General features: G+C 37.8%; 1 protein-coding gene across 1 annotated transcript in view; it reads left to right on the plus strand.

The window, feature by feature from the left end:
• Positions 1-18498, plus strand: part of nav3 (neuron navigator 3) — a 170504-nt gene extending 152006 nt beyond the window's left edge. The window contains exons 28-41 of the mRNA XM_079817471.1: positions 45-68; positions 442-617; positions 3061-3214; positions 4771-4957; positions 6324-6421; positions 6522-6617; positions 6694-6862; positions 6954-7189; positions 9143-9297; positions 9824-9895; positions 10119-10315; positions 10400-10518; positions 10613-10816; positions 15489-18498. Coding sequence (XP_079673597.1) covers positions 45-68; positions 442-617; positions 3061-3214; positions 4771-4957; positions 6324-6421; positions 6522-6617; positions 6694-6862; positions 6954-7189; positions 9143-9297; positions 9824-9895; positions 10119-10315; positions 10400-10518; positions 10613-10816; positions 15489-15608 — 2007 coding nt within the window. The 3' untranslated portion in view covers positions 15609-18498. The remainder of the gene's footprint in view (positions 1-44; positions 69-441; positions 618-3060; positions 3215-4770; positions 4958-6323; positions 6422-6521; positions 6618-6693; positions 6863-6953; positions 7190-9142; positions 9298-9823; positions 9896-10118; positions 10316-10399; positions 10519-10612; positions 10817-15488) is intronic.
• The last annotated feature ends 2870 nt before the right edge of the window (positions 18499-21368 follow it).

Below are 21368 nucleotides of genomic sequence, written 5' to 3' on the forward strand. Positions count from 1 at the left end.
GAACGTTTGAGTCAATAATAACACTGAGTGTGTTTTGTCCATAGGTGGCTGATTCCATCCCCGCCCAGGTCAGTGTTTTCACTTCCCACATCACTGCGACCGTTTGCCTCTGATAACCCACCCCCCCCCCCCCCCCCCACACACACACACACACACACAAACTGCAACCCCCCCCCCCCAATCCTAAGTGTTTCCATAGAAATATGTGCTTCCCAAGCCCCACTGAATACCAATATGTTTCTGCTGCTTAATTAGTTCTGCACAGTGAATTATACGAGCAGGCCGTTATTTACCCTCTCAAAATGTTACATCAACCATATCACCTTATTTTTAACCTTGTTGAATGAACGTTTCAGGCTACATTCAGACATTGTGGCATGCATTTGGTTACCACAGAAGATAATTTATGATCAGTTGTGTTTTGTTTTGTTTTTCTTACAGTTGCGGAGCTCTTTTAAGCAGGCCTTCAGCAAGAAAAAGACCAACAAGCCCCAATCGTCTCATGATGAGATTGAAGAGATGACTGACTCGTCCCTCCCTTCTTCACCCAAACTACAACACACCAACAGACAGACCAGCACCCCCCAACCACTGCGCTCATCACCGTCCACCACAGAGTGAGTACAGACGCACATACAGTACATCTATGAAATATAGTAGATGCTTAAATGTGCACATATTTGTTATGTTTTAATATCATTTGTTTCTATTTCAGTTACACTCTTGCACATATCACCAGTGACTTCCACTTGTGTTTCAGTAATTTTATTGGTAACACTTTAGAATACTGATCCATCATTAATGAATAACTACACAGGAACAAGTGAGTAATGCAGTATTAACATTCTAGTAACTACTATTAACTAACAAGAAAATCTGATTAATTAATTAGTAAGTGATAGCTCTCTGTTGAATAGTTCACTATTAGCTAATCAATAACTACACATTTTTTCATATCTCCCAGAGGACTACTAAGATCTTCTATATACAGGTTCATAATTAACATGAATAATGCATAATGTACAGTATAATCAATTCTAAAGTGTAGATCATGGTAACCCACTAGTAATGACTCGGGTATTATTACATCCTTCAGAAGGAATTGCTAATTATTTGGATCATTATTCTAAAGTGAAAAACACAATAACTCTCTAGTAATAACTGAAGTCATTGTAAACTTTTGATGTTTTTGTAAGGTTTTGGATAGTACGGACTCAAGTGTTACTACATGCTTCTATATAATTACTAGTTATTTGGATCAATCTTCTAAAGTGAAGATCATGGTAACCCACTAGTAATTACTTAAGTGTTACTATCCAAAACCTTACAAAAAACTCAAAAGCTTGCAATGACTTCAGTCATTACTAGAGAGTTATCATGTGTTTCACTTTTAAATACTGATCCAAATAATTAGTAAATCCTTTAGAAGGATGTTGTAAAACTTGAGTCATTACTAGTGGGTTACCATGATCTTCACTTTAGAATTGATTATACTGTACATTATGCATTATTCATGTTAATTATGAACCTGTATATAGTAGTTCTTAGTAGTCCTCTGGGAGTTATTGATTAGCTAATAGTGAACTACCATATTCAACTGAGCACTATTACTTACTAATTTGTTAATCAGAGTTTCTTGTTAGTTATAAGTAGTTACTTGAGTGTTAATACTGCATGACTCATTTGTTCCTGTGTAGTTATTCATTAATGATGGATCAGTATTATAATTATAAAGTGTTACCCTTTTATTGCTTGTTTTGCCGAGATGTCATTTTTTTTGGTTTTTGCTCTCTTTCTTTTTTTGATAATCTTACTTATATTTCATCCTATCCCTTAATCATATATGTATTCTGCCCTTGTTCCTCAATTTCATGTGTCTTCAGCAAGTGTTTTTGTGATAGCAAGTCCTCCCCCATTTGGATGCCAAAGAAAAAGTCAAACGGTCATGTGGTCTACAAGCACAGATCTCGGTAACAGGCACAGTGTGGCATGCTGGGAAGGATTGAGAGTGTGCAGTGACTAAAATCATTACAAAAGATATCCCTTCCCCTATATTTCAGTGACAAACATTTAATTTGTAAGACTTTTAAAAAAATTTAATTAAATAAAAAACGAAAAGTTTTTTCAAAAATGTTTTGAATATATGCTTAAAAATCTAATCTAATTTATCTAATTATAATAGAAATAGTTTAGAAATAAAATAGTTGACCTGGGTTTAAAAAAAGCATTCAAATATTCTTTACTATACATTGCTTTAACTTCAATAATTTGCCTGTGCTTAAAGGCCGTTTCACACCAAGGATGATAACTATAATTATGATGATAATGATAATTTAAGAGTTTATAATCGTTCTACTTCCATCCATCCTGCTTTAAAGAGCTTGAGCATTTAAAGCAGCAGATGACCTAACTGAAGTGCACTTATCATAAACAGAACAATATTTTGCATTGGTTTGAACAGTAATAAAGTTATCATTATAGTTATCATTCTTTGTTTGAACAAGCCTTAATAATGGACAACATGAAGGATTCCCACTTCCTGTTTGTGTTGCTCATGAGTGTGATCTCAAATGCCGCATTCCATTCAGCTCGAAATGTTGGAATTTCCTACCCAGACCGCAACATAGCGTTGGCCCGGATCTGGGCTGACACTATTTGCTGTCTGGGTATCTAGAATTTTTTTACCCAATAGAATTCCACTAAAAGTCTGAGTTCTTCAAATGCATAAATTCACAACTTCAATTTAGTCAAAGTGTGGAGAAGTATGATGTCAGGCTAACATAGCCCCTAGGGACCTTTACACACATTTATGAGCAATAGAATGCTACAAGAACGATTATCTCACTTCCAACTTTGAATGGAATGCAGCAATCGCCCCTCACAAATATATAACACAAAGTGTGTGAATTAGTGTGCATCAAAGTGTTTGTGCATATTAATATTCTGACCACATCTAATTCTCCAGGAGTTTGTTGTGTATCAAACCCGCCTGTGTTTTATAGCTTGGATGTGTAACAGTGTTGTGATCCCCTCCTCCCTGTACGGTGTGTGTTTGTGCAGACTGTGTGAATGTACAGAGGCTGAGGCCGAGATTATCCTTCAGCTGAAGAACGAGCTGAGAGAGAAGGAGCTGAAGCTGACTGATATCAGACTGGAGGCGTTAAGCTCCGCCCACCATCTTGACCAAATACGAGAAGCCATGAACCGCATGCAGGTACACACACATGCACACGTATACATGCTGACTCACTCCTGAGCCCTGCAACATTATATCAATATCTTCTAATCCAGTGTCTTAGTGGAATTCAGTGATCTATGGAAATCTCAGTAAGATTCCACTGTTAACAGTAAAATTTACCAAATTAAGTGACTTTATTTCATGCAAATATTACTAAAAGTTTATTATACCTGATAGGGAAAAAGTTAACTGAACTCAGTAACTGATTATATTAATCTGAATTTAAACTGAATGAGTACAGCAGAGTTCTAGTTCCCAGCTTGCTTTGCATCAGACTGCATAAGGAGAATAAATGTTGAAATTAAGTGGTATTTTGGGTGTTTTTGCACAAGATTAATATATATTATGTGTTCATGTTGGGATTTATATTTGTGGTGAATATTAGAGCCAGTAGTTAGGTTGAAGATGGACTGCAATGTTTGTAGACTATGTATGCAGACAAATGTATAGTGATCGTCTTTTTGCTAGTTACATGCAAGTGTGCTATTGCTAGCAAGCAGCTAGTAGTAAAAGATTTGAGTTAATATGATGTTTATAAATTTCAGTTAAATTGCAATTGACATGTTAGTGTAGTACAAAATCAACATAATCCCCCGGTTTCTCAGACTAAAATAGGTACATGTCTTAGATTATCTTAAAATATGTCACTATCATTGTTTTGTCTCACGATTTTCTAAGGCACATTTATAAAAGCTACTTAAATGCCCTAACTGAGCTAACTTATTCTGGCTTAATCTAAACCCTGTCTGTGCGGCCAACAAATTGTACTTAATCGTGGAGTTTGTTAACTTGAAAATTTGGATGCAACTGTTTGTTCTGCCAACATATTAGGATTTGCAGTGTATGCTTTTGAAAAATGTCTCTTATGCTCACCAAAAATACATTTATTTGATCAAAAATACAATAAAAACAGTAATATTGTAAAATATTTTTGCAATTTAAATGAACTGTTTTCTATTTCAGTATGAAATTATAGTATTATATGAAAATGTATTTTAAAATATTAAAGTATTATAATAAAAATAAACTCCAAAGAGAGTTGATTTGTTTAAGGAACTTTTTGCTAGCAAACACTTGGAAACACTTGGACTGAATCATTTAAAGTATGAAACAGGGTGACTGAATGACTAAGATCAAAGTAACTGTTGATAAAAGGCAATTGCTCTAATTCCAAGATAAAACAACCAAACTGTGTTATTCATACTCTTGAAGTATCTGTCTGAGCTTTTCCTTAGCACCGGTTTGCCGAGCCTGGCACACAAGACTAATCTAAAGATGAAAGAAATCTTTAAACTAACTTCTCACAGACATTAAAAGCTTTCGAAACAGTTTAGAAACTTAGACCACAGAAAGCAAATCTTAATCTTCTTAGTATGTCACAAAAGCATACTTCAGTTTTGAAGTGTGTGGGAAAGTTACTTTTTTCTAGTCTTTATAGTATGTGTTGACTGCATATGTCTGTTCAGTTACGGCAATGTAGTTTTATTGTAGCTATCATTGTAGTTTTGACATTTCCTGTTTTTTATGTGCAGAATGAGATTGAGCTACTGAAGGCAGAGAATGACAGACTCAAGTCCAGTGGCAACACAACACCTGCTGCCACACCTGCTAAAACAGCCCGCCCCCCTTCAGAAACCTCCAGCACGTCCTCCTCATCCTCACGGCAATCTCTGGGGCTGTCTCTAAACAACCTCAACATCACCGACACCATTATGTCAGGTCAGGCTTTGCTTTATAATTTGATTGTGGAGTTATTTGGGTCTAACAATGTTTAAGTGCATACCATCAAAATGTCGCTCTAACCATTGTTTTAAGGGACTTTGAAAAGTCTTTGGATCTTATTCAGATGTGAGTAATTTATAGAAGTAGCTAGAATGACAAAATGAGGACATTTGTGTATTACATAAATCGGTTTGAAATATAACAACATACTGTACATAAACATGTTGAGTTTTTATAGTTCATTAACTGGAAAAAAAATCGAACAATATCATTCCTCTGTTTCGTTATCGTTGTAGTTGTGCGGTGGACTATGATAGAGTTTGAGAGATTTTTTTAAAACTTAATGGTAATAGTTATCGTTATAGTTTTCATTCTTGGTGTGAAATGAACAGGCATTAAGAACTTAATCACATCACAACCTCAAAGACATCCACAATATCCAAACCTTTATGGACTCCTGGTAATGATTATTTGTATGGCTCAATGTGTTGATGATACATGGAAAAACAGTGTTAAATTGGTGTTTCCTTGTGAGACTTGGTTCTATTTGGGATATGAGGTCACAATTAAAAACGTTGCAAGCAAACTTGATATAAATAATCATCTCGCCGACAGTGACCAGATAGATATTTTTCAATCGGATGATTTCATTTTCCACCAGTGTGCTCAGCTCATGGACTGCAGTGTAGATTTGCATATGTCTGTATTATTGATGATTCTGGTGTGGAGCTAATGAAAACTCTGGCATGGGAAAGACTATTTCACAGCTGTGCGGGAAGAGAAAGAACGCAGCGAAGAGTGAAATGGCCTCTTTTCTGTAAGGGAGGATTTGAACGCCGTGCATGTGGCCACGTTTTGGGGCGGGGTGGCGAGGACTCACTTTCTCTCCGGCTAATTAAAAGTAGTGACTTCTGCGCTCTCTCAGGACTTTGGGCTGCTTAATTGATGGAGAGATGCGTGGAGAAGCACTAGAGCGTGGGCGGACGTGTGGTGGAGGGACGTTATCACTCCTCTGCAGAACCTTGTGCAGGATGAATACAAAGCGCCTCCCTTCTGCCCATTCACCAAGCTCCTCGTACAAGGCCCATCAAAGCTGCACTCCTCCACTAACAGCCTTCTTCCTTTATTCAAAGCCCTGTTAAAACCAAACAGCTCAGCCCCGCAGACAACAAAGCTTAAAGTGGTCGGCGTTTAACTACAGTCAAAGCTGAACATTAGTGTTTCCGCTTGCCGAATTTGTCAGCGCTGAAAAGGTTCTTCTCCCCCACATTCAATGACTCACTTGGCGATAAGTCTTTTGAGTTGTTCAGGCTTTGATATTTTTGTCACGCAGTGAGTTTGAAGTTTGTGTTTGTGTGCACAGATATTCTTCTGGATGATGGCTATGAGGGCAACCTACGCAAAGAGGGAAGGAGTGTCCGTATAGTGGTCACCATCAACAGCGACTCCAACAAGACCAAGGTATAGAGTGATTTTGACTAGCCTGTTTTAATTTCGAAGCGGTTTTGAAATTAAAATACTAATAAACAAGCATAATTTCATATCCTCCTCATCATCTAAGGCTATGCAGAAGAAGGTGTATCTAATTGGCTCCATTGGCGTCAGTGGCAAGACCAAGTGGGACGTGTTGGACGGTGTAATACGACGCTTGTTTAAGGTGCCAGTTTAGTCTTTTGCAAATATATTTCAGTTGCAATATTTCTGGCCTAACAGACTCATTTTCTTGCATTAAGGAGTATGTGTTCCGTGTGGACCCGTTGACCAGTCTGGGCCTGAATTCCGATAGTATAGTGTGCTACAGGATGGGGGATGTAGTCCGATCTCATGCTTCTGAGGTGCCTGAACTGTTGCCCTGTGGATATCTGGTGGGCGACAACAACGTCATCAAAGTCAGCCTCAAAGGTGAGGAACCTCAAAAGGTTCTTGTAGGGTCCTCAAAAGAGGTCAAATGTGCAGCAAAGATTTGAAGTCAAATGTCTTTCTGTTTATGTAGGTGTGAAGGAGGGTAGTATTGATGACTTGGTGTTTGATACACTGATCCCTAAACCCATCATTCAACGCTATTTGAACCTGCTGATGGAGCACCGTAGAATTATCTTGTCCGGTCCTAGTGGAACTGGCAAATCCTACCTAGCCACTAAACTAGCTTACTACATCATCTCCAAGACTGGTCGAGAGGTAACCGACACTAACTTGGCCAGCTTCAACGTGGACCAGAAATCCAGCAAGGTGTGTATTTCCATTCTAGGAAGCATTTATTTTAAAGGGGTCCTGTTATGCCCTGTGGGGGTGTACTAGAATAGGTTTTCATGCTTGATTGTTCACAAAACGCATTATTTTTCACATATTTTACATTACTGCAGCTCCTCTCTTCCCAGTCTGACTCAAACGCCATTTAGTTCCTGTTTCGATTAAGCCCCTACTTCCAAAATACAAAATATGCTCTGATTGGTCAGCTGACCAAGTGTGTTGTGATTGGCGAACCACTCACAGCGTGTTCCGGAAATGTCAGGCCCCTTATCATAACCGTGAGTTTCATCTGCTCAGGTGTAAACATTATTGATGCCGTCAATTTTGCCACAGATTTTACAGGACGTTTCAGAGTGGTTAGTTCCTAAGGATTGGTGAACAAAATATGTCACTGAATCGGTCTTACAAAAACGAGAGCCCCATAGCTAAACACTTCATCAACACTAATATTAGCGAGCAGGCTAGCAACAACATAAAACTTATAATTGGAACTGACTATTTATAATAGGTGGATAAATGTATATTGGGGTCAAAGCAATGTGAATGGGAAAGCAGAATAATGCAGAATAAAGGCTTATAGCCTCTGAATATAAACAAAAGAATAATGATACAATAGTGATGATTAGGTCTCATGGCAGAGGTGTGAAAGGTTTGCTGAGTGGAACAATAGAAACACGAATGGGGCAGTTCGCCACACCAGACATAGACTGCAAAGGGAGCTTACAGGGGACAATAAGTATTTTTATTAGCCTTCTCTAAAAACACACATGACATGGTCTTAAAATTGTTTTCATAAATGTCATTGTTTTAGAGATAACTGCCTCAGATTTTAAATGAAGTATGAGCAGACTTGTGGCTTCAGCTACACAACAGCCACACAATATTTATATACATTTAAATAATATTTATGTTTGAGCTTATTATATATCCATATTAATAACAGTCTGAGTAATTCTAAATCTTGAACTGTAAACTCTTAAGTGTTGGCTTTCTAAATATATATTGGTTATGTGTCTATTCAGAATGACTTATGAGCAGCAACCTTTTTATTTTGGGAATGTCATGTATGCCCCACTTGCCAAAATGGAGGGTGTGGGGAAAGGGGTTAATAGAAAACATGACAACAAATAATAAATACTCACAGGTCGTGATCCATAAACAACTGATTGTACAAACAAAATGGCAATTGCTCCATCTCTCAGGAGAAGCTTTTGTGTGTAGCCGGCATTGTACTCTTTTAGGTTCTGAAAGCTGTCCTCCGTAAAATGTGCATCACGCAGAAAAAAAAATTGGTGAATTCAGAGTGATTGGGACACTTTTTTCCATTGAGATGACTTGGAAAAAATGTCCCAATCAACCTGAATTCACCCTACATTTTAACCACTGTTTTTCGTCTGCCCAAACTAAAGGGTTTTGGAAAAAAACAGCGTCTCTTCAACATCACGCTATAAAGCATGTCTTCTCTACCGCAGCTCAACCAGGCCTTGTCCCCTTTTTGTGTATTCTGTGGGCTGGGTTATTTAATTTTGTAACCAATAATTTTATTCTAAAACAGCAAACATTACATACTAACTAAAGTTGAAAAAGTGAAAAAGCAAAACAGGACCCCATTAAGGTGCCCCACTGGCAACTAATTGATAAATTGCCAAAAAAATAATTGTTTTATAAAAGGCTTTCCAAGGATTCTCCCCATTTGCTGTTGGCTGAACCAATAGTCATATATTCCCGCAACATATAGTCCCGCTCTAAACTCTTTCATTCGTCAATATTTACCAATATGCAACAAAGACAAAGAGCAATGTTTCGAAAGCACCACAGACTTACACATTTCGGAGGAGATCAACCTGTGAATGACTTACTTATTGTTACCTTTAAAGTAATGGCAAAGTTCAGATGTGTAATACAGATGTGCTTTATGTTTGCTCAAAGCAGGATCTTCGACAGTACCTCTCTAGCTTGGCTGAGCAGTGCAACACAGAGGAGTGTGAGATCGAGCTGCCCACTGTAGTTATTCTGGATAACCTCCATCATATTGGCTCCCTCAGTGACATCTTCAATGGATTCCTCAACTGCAAATATCACAAATGGTGATGATTCCTATTATTATCCCAAATTTGAGAACTTTTTTTTATATTTTTATTTAGCTTTTAGAGATCTGCAATATTGTAAATATTATATATACTACCCAAATGCTTTTTTTTAAAAATAAATTAATACTTTTGTTCAAGGACACATTAAATTGATCAAACGTGAAAGTAAAGACATTTATAATGTTACAAAATATTTCTGTTTTTAATAAATGCTGTTACTTTAAACTTTTTGTTCATAAAAGAATCTGATTTTAACTGTTGGACTGTTTTAAGCACTGGTTAAGAAATGTTTCTTGAGCACCAAATCAGTCTTTTAGAATGATTTCTGAAGAATCAGAAATAATATTTCACAATATTACTATATATACGGTTTCTTATAAGTATTTTTGCTGTATTGACCAATCAGATACTGGTTGGTTATAGTGTCTATATCCAACCAGTTATAGACCCATTATAGTGGATTTTCCTTGTAAAACTGATCAAATTAATTACATCTAATTATTTGCATCTGTCCCTTCCACAGCCCATATGTCATAGGAACTATGAACCAGGGTGTGTCCTCATCTCCAAACTTGGAGTTGCATCACAACTTCAGGTACTGTGTTCAAATATTTGACATATCAATGTAACAGATGGTTGTGAACAAGACAGACAGCATCTGATGATTGTTATTCTAGCCTCTCGCCACATGGGGGCCATCAGTGATCATATTTTACATTTGTCACTTGCACACACACATACACATACAAGTACAACAACACAGTCACTGATCTTTCTAGTCATGTTCTCAGTGTAATATCAGACCATCAACCCTTCAGGTGGGTGCTGTGTGCCAACCACACTGAGCCGGTGAAGGGCTTCCTGGGCCGATTCCTGAAAAGAAAACTGATTGAAACTGAGATTGATAAGAACATGCGCAGTAACGACCTCATCAAAATCATCGACTGGATCCCCAAAACCTGGCACCACCTCAATTCCTTCTTAGAGGCTCACAGCTCCTCAGATGTCACAATCGGTAAAAAAAAACACAACATACAAGTCAATTAACATATTTGATTTGGTTATTTTGCCCAGAGATGTTAAATCATGTTGCTTCCAGGTCCTCGGCTGTTCCTGTCCTGTCCAATGGATGCAGACGGCTCACGTGTGTGGTTTACCGACCTCTGGAACTATTCTCTAGTGCCATATCTACTGGAAGCAGTACGAGAAGGACTGCAGGTACACATTTAACCACATACACTCATGTATTATGGGTATTTCTCACAATTTATAGCTAAAACCTTTTTTTTATCTGCTTGGCTCATCGCTCCAGCTCTATGGTAAGAGGGCGGCATGGGAGGACCCTTCCAAATGGGTGATTGACACCTACCCTTGGAGCTCCGCCTCCCTGCAGCATGAAGGCCAGTCACTGCTGCAGCTGCGGCCGGAGGACGTGGGCTATGATGGCTACACCTCCTCTAAAGATGGAGCCACCTCCAAACAAGTATCTCAGAGCGACACAGAGGGAGACCCACTGGTAAATATAGCTTCATAAAACATAGTTGATTTAGATATACACTACCGTTTGAAAGTTTGGGGTCGGATCAAACATACAGTAATATTGTGAAATTTTAAATAGCTATTGGCAGATGTAACCCAATATTTATTGAAGTCATGGAGTTTACCGATGTGAGCCATCAGCTCCGCTACAAGTTGGCGTCCACAGACAGCGCGCGTCCTGAGCGAGATCTAAATTCACATGAATGGCCCGTTCAGAGCATAAGGAAGAAAAACTCATTGTTCAGAGAGTCAAGCTAGTCTACAGCAAATGAGCCATTCATGTGGATTTGGATAAAAAGGGTAATCACTTTGATGTCTGTGGACACCGTTCAGCCCATCACAGTGGAGTAGCGGATGGGCACGCAAGGCATATTAAATTATTATTATGATTAGGCTACTTTTATTATTAAATGAATATTACAATTAATTTGCCCTGCAATAATTTCACAGTGCATCAATGCATAACCGACGCGCTGCAAGGATATAAAGATTAGTTAGATTAGCTTACTCCTCATTTCAAAAACAACTTGTTTAACATGAAATACTCGATTCACGCAAATAAAACATTTTCACAATGGGCCACAAGTGAAATATTAAGAAAATAAATTACATTAATCTCTCATATTCCTCTAAGGGAATATGCGCCGTTAATGCAGCGTCAGATTGCAAAAGCTTGGTTAGTTTTTACTTTCAATTTCTGTAGTGAATAATTGACTGCCGTTTGAGACTTCTTCACCGGCATAACTCTAGTGCAAAGTTTGCAATATTATATCCACCGGCTCGCCCTCACGCTTTAAGATTTTCTATATTGGGATGTGGCATTTTTCCTTATCTCCAGTTGCTGGCAAAATGATGGACAAAACAATGATTCACATTTCGAGTGCATAATTTTCCATGATAACAAAATTAAGTAAATTACTAAATAGGCTAAATGAGTAGCCTAAATAAAAAAGAATGTAAATAAACAAGTAACAAGCAAACTAGTTTGCTTAAAATTTCGGAGAATAATTTGCTGATGCAGGTACAAAAAACAAACTTGAATGTCGCCCATGCTTTTGATCAATTTAATGCATCCTCGCTAAATAAAAGTATTTTAAAAAACATACCTCAAACTTTTGAATAGTATGGTATTGTATACTGTACTTTATAAGATACTAAGAACTATAGTACTAAATCACTGGTCATGCAAAATATTTTAACTTGATACATTTCTATGTAGACTATAAACTGCCCAACAACAGCAATGTAAAATAAATAAATGTCGATTTTTCAGGTTACCATTTATATGTGTATTTGTAAGGATAGCGAACATGTATTCTTATACACAGTCAAAAGGAGAAATATGAAAAAGTATAGTGTGTAGTTGTGTGACAAAACAGCCCTCTCCTACCCTCCTGTGGGCATAACTGTAATGTAAAAGTCTGAATGGGCACTACGAAATAAACGTCCTCTAGGTGGCAGCACTTAGTACAAGCAATGGGACTTACTGTATTCATGAATCAGGACACATGGGCAGAACATAAGTCTAAGTAATACACAAAACCATTTGTATCTAACTTGTTGCATTCAATTCAGTTGAGAGACATTTGTTCTGTTCGTATTTCATAAATAAGACCCAATCTCAAAAATCCATTTCCATTTTTATCAAATATCTATTAGTGTTCATTTCGTTGTCATAATATTATAATAATGACTGTGGCTCCCTGAGGTCACTGGCATGCTTTGCCAAAAGGCTTTTAAACAAATATTATTGCGCTGTCTCATCTCATTTTTTTTTCTTTCTGAGAACAGACATTCAGAGATTATAAGGTGACAAAACTGCTGTTGTTTGTTTAAATATCAGTGATTAGTTTGATCTAATTCAGTCTGATAACGCTTGTGTTTATAGATTTAAGGATTTTAATGTTGTAGTGTTTCTCTCTATTGTGTCTTTGTGTGAATGATGAGGTACCAACATTTCCTTCTATCTGTGTTTGTTCCAGTGTTTGTCTTTTTATAGTTACATTCCAAATGTGTTAAACTACAGTGTTAAAATGGTCATTGGTGTTCCTTGTTTGTAAATGAGTGCTGTGTAACCACCATACGTTTCGAGCTTCGTGGCTGTGTTTTTGAACATCAGTAGTGTAGTTGTGTGAAGTGTAGTAGTTCATACTGTAAAACTGTAGTAGTGTGTTGTTTGTTTGTTTGTTTGTTTGTTTGTTTATTTGTTCAGCAAAGACCAGTGTTGGGGAATGTTACATTTCAAAGTACCATGGTATACTATTGCATGTGCCCTAATCAAAAGGACTTCAGTGTTACTTTTGTGTGGAAATGAAAGGTGCCGTCACATTTGCCATTGCTCAGTGAATTTTCTCAGGCGAAAGCAAGTCATTTAAATAGGAATCCATGCAAGTGAGAATTTTGCGTGAGGGCAAATATTTCCCCTCACAGATTTCTACACGTTCTCACACCCAACTCGCCACATATTGACACTTTTTAATGCACAGGGTACCCCTTTAGCATAATTTTTCGACATGCAAGGTACATTGCTTTCAGTCTTTTGCCTTGTGCGTCAGATCAAGACGCATAATTTTTTGAAAGTATACATGATTTTATAAATATTTATAGGCTATTTTTATATTTTGTAGCAACTAAGCCCACTACTACCCTAAACCTACCCACTTCTAAACAATATAAAACACATATGAGGCAAATAAAAGTACAGTCACAGGTATTTATTATTTCGGAGTGTCTATTTACACCAAGTGCAAATAGGCCGCCTCGTTGGCAAATGCTATTTGTACTAACTTGGCCCACTGACGTCTGGTTGGGCCAGACAAAAGGACGGAAGACACTTGTTGGTGTATAACGGCAATAGTATAGAGGTAAAGGAAGTTTTGACGCAAATTCGAGGTTCGAATCCGCCTTTTGCCAAACTCGCTCGAATCCCTTTTCTCATCTCATATCAGATCGGAAATGTACTTTTTTTTCAATAAAAATTAAGAGAATATTTGAAAAGGGGAGATAAAGTGTCTAACGTGTAGGGGTAGGTTTAGGTAGGGCTTTATTGGCCCAATAAGGCCGCATTCATTTTATAATTTTAACAAATATAATAATTTACACTCTGTTATTGTTGCATACTGTTTAATGTACAACAACACTGAAGTGCAAATAATATCTGCCACTATTTATAAGTATAAATATCATCTAACTAGTGTAAATAGCAGATTGCTAAGAAATGCTGCTATTTTCACTTAGTGTTAATAGAATCTAGTTGCTATTTACAAATAGCCGCTGCCTTATTATTTAGAGCATCTGTCTATGACGCCATATGTTTCTCATTAGCCGCGTTTCCACCGCAGGAACTTTCCCCAGTACTAGGAACTTTGGGGTGGTACTCGGTGTGTTTCGACCGCAGGAACCAGGGTCTAAATGAAGTTCCGGGTAAATATTTCCCCCTCTGTAGCCCTGCTCACGAGGAAGTACTTTTTCAAAGTTCAGGAACTTTCGGGGATGGGACTTGGGCGCTGAACACGCTGATTGGTTGAACTCACGCAGCATTTTATTTCAACCGGCAATTTTAAAATTCTTGCAAGGTTCGTTCTGCGTTCAGTAAATATCAGTCTTGCTCTTTCTGTCCGATGGCGCACGTTGTCTCAGCAATCGCACGCTCAATGTCCGTAATAGCTGATTATAACATACGTTGTCTTATTTTAAATCTAGCTTTCAGAATACACTTCAGTATCAGTGCTCGTCTCTTTTCCGCTGTTTTGTTAATTACATCTTTAGTAAACCAATACATATCTAGCAAAAGCAGCACTGCTTGCATCTCCTCCGTACTTGTTATTGTTGCAGACAGTATCGCACAAAAAATTATTACTGTCCGTCGCTGACTGGGAGGAACAGTCGTGCGCTGTCCCACGTCTCTGGACTAATTTGCTTAATCTTCACTGTACTTTAGACCGCAGTGGAAACGTAGCCAGTAGCAGGTCTGGGGGGGGTTCCTGGTACAAATTGTTCCGGATAATTTTGGTGGAAAAGGGGCTATTGAAAGCAATGGAGTACCCCACACAGCGAAAAACGACACTAAAGGGGTACACTGTGTGTTAAAAAGTGATGCCGAAGGGTCCTGACCAAGCATCAATATGTGACGAGTTGGGTGTGAGAACGTGTTGCAAATTTCGCAACCCGTTCAAGATGGTCATGCGAATTCGCCATGTTGACTACCAGAACGCTGCTTGGTTTGAAAGTGACTTTTGTGTGAGCTGAGCTTCGTGCATCTCTACACTATTGACATTGGACAATGGAGCTTTTTTGTCTGCGAAATTTCGCTAATGTGACACATCTTAACGTTTCAGCTACTTTTGTGAAGCTATTCTTGGCTTTTTTTTTTGCAATATTGTTTAATTACATTGTTTACAACAGTCTAGTGATCTAGGACATGAATTCATTTGAATTGTATTTGTCAGTAACTAAATAGAGAAGTATATGCTTATCTAAAAAAGTAACTTGTATAATGGTGAAAATTTAAAAAAATGCATTACGTTGTTACTCTTGAAAAGTAACTTGTAATTTGTTACTTGTAACCCTGACACTGACTGTTACACAGCAATATTTAGTGACATCTTCCACATTGCAAACATATATATTTGTCCTTCTCTGTCCATTAGATGAATATGCTGATGAGGCTACAGGAAGCTGCTAACTACTCCAGTGCCCAGAGCTGTGACAGCGACAGCGCCAGTCACCACGACGACCTGCTGGACTCCTCACTGGAGTCTGCCCTCTAAGCCCCGCCCCATTAGAAGAGGAAGTCTTCTGATTGGTTTAAAAACAGACCGAAGGGCCAACAGGACTTGTGCTTATGAGACAGGCTTATGAAACGCCTGGTAAAAGGGTGCAGAGTCCAGGATACGGCGAATGAAAAGGTGCTGGTGGCACACACGACACTGGCGAAAAGTGTGTGTGCTTACATAATTATTCAAAAAACAACTGGAATTTGAGGTGATTCATTAGTTAAATATGTTTACAGAGGCAAGTGTTTCTTTTAAATTCACTGAGGTGTAAAAACCTAAAGGGCAACATTCTGAATTCTGACCTCAGTCAACAACACTGGTGCTGCCGTGGTGCCAAAACCAACATGTGGTTTACACTCATCTCGCCAGCACCATTCATGGAACGCCTCTAGCCAACAAGCACAAACGTGCAACGTGTCATTACCGCTACTGTGAAATCATACGCAAATCTCCACCACTCGTTTCACTGCCAAGCGTATATAGTGACCTGCAGCACTCCTGCACCACCGACCTCTTTCGTTCGAGCCCACGGCCGTGTGTGTAGTTGTTTTCTCCTCACCGCAGGTACGAGGCAACTGCTTATAGGAGAGTGTACCAGCTTTGTGAAAAAGACCAGAAAATGGTGCTTTCTTGCTGCCTTAAATGTGCTGAGCTCCGAAGACATTTAAATGTGGTGCCGCTGTCCTTTTTTCGCTGAAATGATGGCTTAGGACAGAACCGATCAACCATTTTCCTAAAAATGCCACGTCCACATATTTTATTTTTGTTACAATTAGTGTTTTAGTGTAAAACACGCCATTATAAAACGGTCCAAATGTATAAAAGTAAAAAAAGATCTTTATGTAATCCCAGTTGAGCTGGGATCACTTGAATCGAGAGCACAAATCCGACGCGTCGCTTCGCTAGCATGCCGTTTTTACTTTGCCGTTTGTGTGTACGTGCACGCGGAAACGTTTTTCGCTCCCGTGCGCCAGTGTTCGTGTAGTCGAAGTTCATTCATCCTTTATTTTGTTTGCTACGTGGGTTTTGCACAGTTGAAAAGGTGATTGTAAATATACAAGTCTTGCACAGCCTCTTAAAGATGCACTCTGCCCGCTCGGTATTGCGTTTCTGCTCTTCTAGTCTAGCATTACGCTCTTGTGATTTACTGAGAAAAGAAAAAAAAAGAAGCAAACCAGCAACCTGTCCAAACCTTATATGTCTTGTAATGACTGGTTATTATACAGAGCTCTTAACTGTACAGTGAGAGGTGAAGTGTTTTTCAATTTCAGAAAACTTTAGTGTCAGTTTACTGTTCAAGGGCGCAAAATCATCCGAAGCGATTCACTGTTTTATCTTCGCAACCATATCTATCTTGCATTACACTGTCTTGCAGCTTTCAGATACACTGGCCCCTTTGGACGTAAGCCACACTTAAAGACCCCATGAATGTTTTCTGACAACCAAAAGTTAGTGCAGAACCTGACTGCCGAAAATAGCTGATATTTTCATTCTAAAGAGCATTTGATTGGACAGAAATGTGTATGCACCCTTAAATGCAGGATAAGCCATCAATATTTATAGTCCATTATGATTGCAATATGTTTAAAAGAGAAATACTGTACATTTTAAATGTGTATATCTGCATAAAGTCTTTTTGCCAACTTATAAATTATATTAATGACCTCGAAACTAACAAGACACAGACTAAAGCCACAAAACTCTTAATTTCGAATTCATGGGACTTTTAAAAATGCATGAATGTCATTGCACTAGATGAGAAAAGCAAACAATGTGGCATTTATTTTGGAAATGAGGGTTATTTTAAGGTGTCCTTAAATAATATACTTATACTTACTATAGGGTTAGGGTTTGGATCAAGGCTAGTTGCTTGTAAGTATGCATTATTTACTGTTATTACTATAGTAAGTACATGTAACTAGGACACTATCAAATAAAGTATTACCCAAAAAGTATTGGGATACGTTCCAGTTGTGGAGCTACATCACAACAAAAAAAAAAAACACTGCAAAAATGGCTCAGAAAAAGTAAGTTAGTTGAAGATCTAGCATCATTTATTATGAAGATGCAAGTCTAATGCAATGGCATTCATGCATAAAAGTGTGACTAAAGTGTCTGAACGCTTTTTAGGTCCACCGTAAATCACTTACGACTTCCCAGAAATGTTACTGTGAAAGACTTTTCACTTGAGAATATTTTCAGAGTTTGCACATGTTTACAGTAACTGAATCTCTGTTAGCTCGATGTACATGGTCAGGAGGTACAAGGTGTTTCATACAAGGTGCTATAGGTGAACCATTGAAAAGCTTTGCGTCTCTGTCTTATACGATCACATCCAGCTTCACCTTCTGGCTCAAACGAAGTAACTCATTCTCACTGCCACAGTTTTACAGGCTTTAACCTTTGATTCTTTCCAATCTACCTTTTTGTTGATTCAGGAAAGCGCTTCTTTTCGATTCCTCGGCACTACAGCGGTGCTATGTATGTAACCTCCAAACTCTGTGACTCCGTGCCTGATGCTTTGCTTGTCAGCCATTGTTCAGTGTAAAAGTACTCAACAGAAACATTTATAAGAAGTGCAGTAAAGGTTTCAAACTGCCTAACGGTCCCTAACCTCAAACACAAATAGTGATTGTCCATGGTACATCAGAAATCGTCTTTTAATTTTCTTGATGTTATGGCAAACGCATCTCCCGGTGAGCGCATAACATTGAACTACTTTGAAAATGTTTCTTTTCAGGTGGAACATTTGTTGGTAGATGTTTTATATTTTGTACATTTGTAAGTAACATATCATGTAAATAGAAAGAGACCACAATTTAATTCATCTGGGGGATTTTGTAGTCTTTGTAAAGCCCTAATAAATGGTATTTGGTGTCACCTGAGCAATGAGTGTTGAATCGTTATTTATATATTTATGTTTGGTCTTTTTTTAATCTGTCTTATGTGTATGTCTGTTGCAAAGTACAATTTTAAAATCAGTCCAGTTTGATCAATAAATGATTTATTCCTCGTTGTGCCCTCTTGTGGTTCTGGAAGCAGTAGCATCACGCCTGTGTTGTGGCCACAGCTTATTCTCATTTCATTACAGTGAGTTAGACTACAGTACCTTTCCATTTGCTGCATGCATTAAATAAGCAATTTACTTAGGCCTACTTGATTTCTTACATAAAATCAAAAACAAATACACTATTTGTAGGGGTTTGTTTCTTTTGACAGTAAAACTGGGCTACAGTGGTTTTAATACTGTATTTGTAGGCAAATATACAGCTACACGTTTTTGCTTCTGTCTGAATAAAATACTAAATACATTCTATTACATTTTATACTGCTGTGTTGTTAAAAGCTTAAATCTGATTGGTTGATAACACTAGATATGCTCTGGTGTTGATTGATTTTTTTGTAATTGCATGGCAATAAAGCTCTGCATTATTCCGTATCACTTTGCCAAATTATTTTGTAGTTATTTTAAAGTGCACGCCTAAGCCTCCGCAATAAAAGAAGCAGAAAAGGCACAGACATTAGCAATCAATTAAATATTACAATTAAAAAAATTTTTACGGAAATTACCATGCTAACTGGGAACGTTCTCTGAACTTTAGCTAAGATACTGGCAAGCTTTTCTCAACGTTACAATCTTCCAATAACATTAATAGAATGTTCCTTCAAAAGTTATCTGTCTTTAATAATGTGCTTTAAACAGAACATTTCAGAATGTTCAGAACATTCAAAAGTAGGCTACTGTAACAATCCTGTAATGTTAAAGATAAGATAATGTTAAAAAAGATCAAATGGAAGGTTCCCTTAGCATAACCAAGAAAAAGCTTTTTAAATGGATGTTTTGAATGTTCAGTGAATAGTAATGGTTTCATTACTTAATGAGAACGTTAGCAAAACGTTCTTAGAACATATCTTTGTTAGCTGCACATAAATTCGGTATTACATAAATACAGTATTAAAAGCACGCTCTTTCACACAACCAAAAGCACGAGCGCGCGCACACACACGCACACACCTCAGAACCCTATTGTTGTCATCACTGCTACTCCTTAATGAATAAAATAATTTGACTTCTTAAAAGTTAAATTATACATTACTTTAAAATAGTGATGTTACCACATTACAACTAGCTACACAATGTGGTTACACTAATAGGGTGAATTCAGGGTGATTGGGACATTTTTTCCAAGTCATCTCAATGGCAAAAAGTGTCCCAATCACCCTGAATTCACCCTTAAGGTATTTGTAAAGACGCTACAACACAGAGCAACAGGGGTGACGTTTGCAGAATTATACAAAAATGGCCTTTTAGTAGCTAAAAAGTATATGAATTCAATCAGATAACAGTAGGAGACATGTAGGAGATTCTGTGCAACAGGTGTTTTGTTTTGTTTTTTAGCAGTTTTAATCATGTTGGCATTAATTTATATAGAGGCCTTTTTCAAGTTTTAATTTAGAGGTCTTTTTCTGAAAGTCACATATCAAATATGATTTAATAAGCTTTATTAAGGGATCTCAACTCTGGCCCTCAAGGTCTGTTTTCCTGCTGAGTTTAGGACACTGTTCTTAGCCTGTAGCCTGTAGTGCAATGGCGTACTGGATTAAACCCAATATAGATGACGCATGATGAAAACCACCAGTTCAGCACAAACTCCACCCCGGAGTAAATGTCCTGAATGTATTTTTCTCCTGACAATAGTACAAACAAGCTTGTAGATAAAAGTAGATCAAATATCTTACTCAAGAGGCAAGAGCCCACTTGATTCAATTTCAGGAAAGACGGAAAAAGTCATGGAAAACGTAAGAGAAGCTCTGTAGTGCCGATTGATGCTCTCCGTTCTTTTCCCAGAATCACTCTGAGCTTCAATCTCTCTGGGCTTTCACTTGTCAGATAAATAAATGGCTTATCAGTGTCTAATTTCATAATAGCTGATTATTGATCTGCATGAGTTGGCAGTGTAATTGAAATGAGGCTGGAACATTGTGTCTCGGAGTGCTGGGAAAAGAGACAACCCCACAGTGAATCATTCTCTCTGGTTCACAAAAGACGTCAGTAGATTCATGCCTTCCGGCGGATGAGGAATTTTCAGTAGATTAAAACTCTCTTCATAATGATGGCATAAGCCGATTTTATTAGTGGGGTCATTTTACCTGTTTGCCTCAAATAGGCTACGGTATGGCTGAAAAACAACATTTATTTTTAAATTAAAAAGAATAATAATCCCATCAGCAAAACACCTGTTTTCAGTAAAACCATTTCCTGGTATATCAAATTGGTACTGGAAATAAGGAACAGGAAAAAAAAGTTAAAAGTTTATGTATCAATGAATCATGAACCATCAGATATAAAAAGTGCCAGATACACAATATTGCCAAAAGTTTTGGGACATCTGCCTTTACATGCACATGAACTTTAATGACATCCCATTCTTAATCCTTAGGGTTTAATATGGAGTTGTCCCACCCTTTGCAGCTATAACAGCTTTAACTCTTCTGGGAAGGCTTTCCACAAGGTTTAGGAGTGTGTTTATGGGAGTTTTTAACCATTCTTCTGTCAGGTCAGGACTCTGTGCAGGCCATTCAAGTTCCTGCACACCAAACTCGCTCATCCATCTCTTAATGGACTTTGCTTTGTGCACTGGTGCGCAGTCATGTTGGAACAAGAAGGTGCCATCCCCAAACTGTTCTCACAAAGTTGGGAGCATGAAATGGCCCAAAATGTATCGGTATGCTGAAGCATTAAGAGTTCCTTTC

The sequence above is a fragment of the Gobio gobio genome (assembly GCF_949357685.1).
Source record: "Gobio gobio genome assembly, chromosome: 5".
NCBI lineage: Eukaryota > Metazoa > Chordata > Actinopteri > Cypriniformes > Gobionidae > Gobio > Gobio gobio.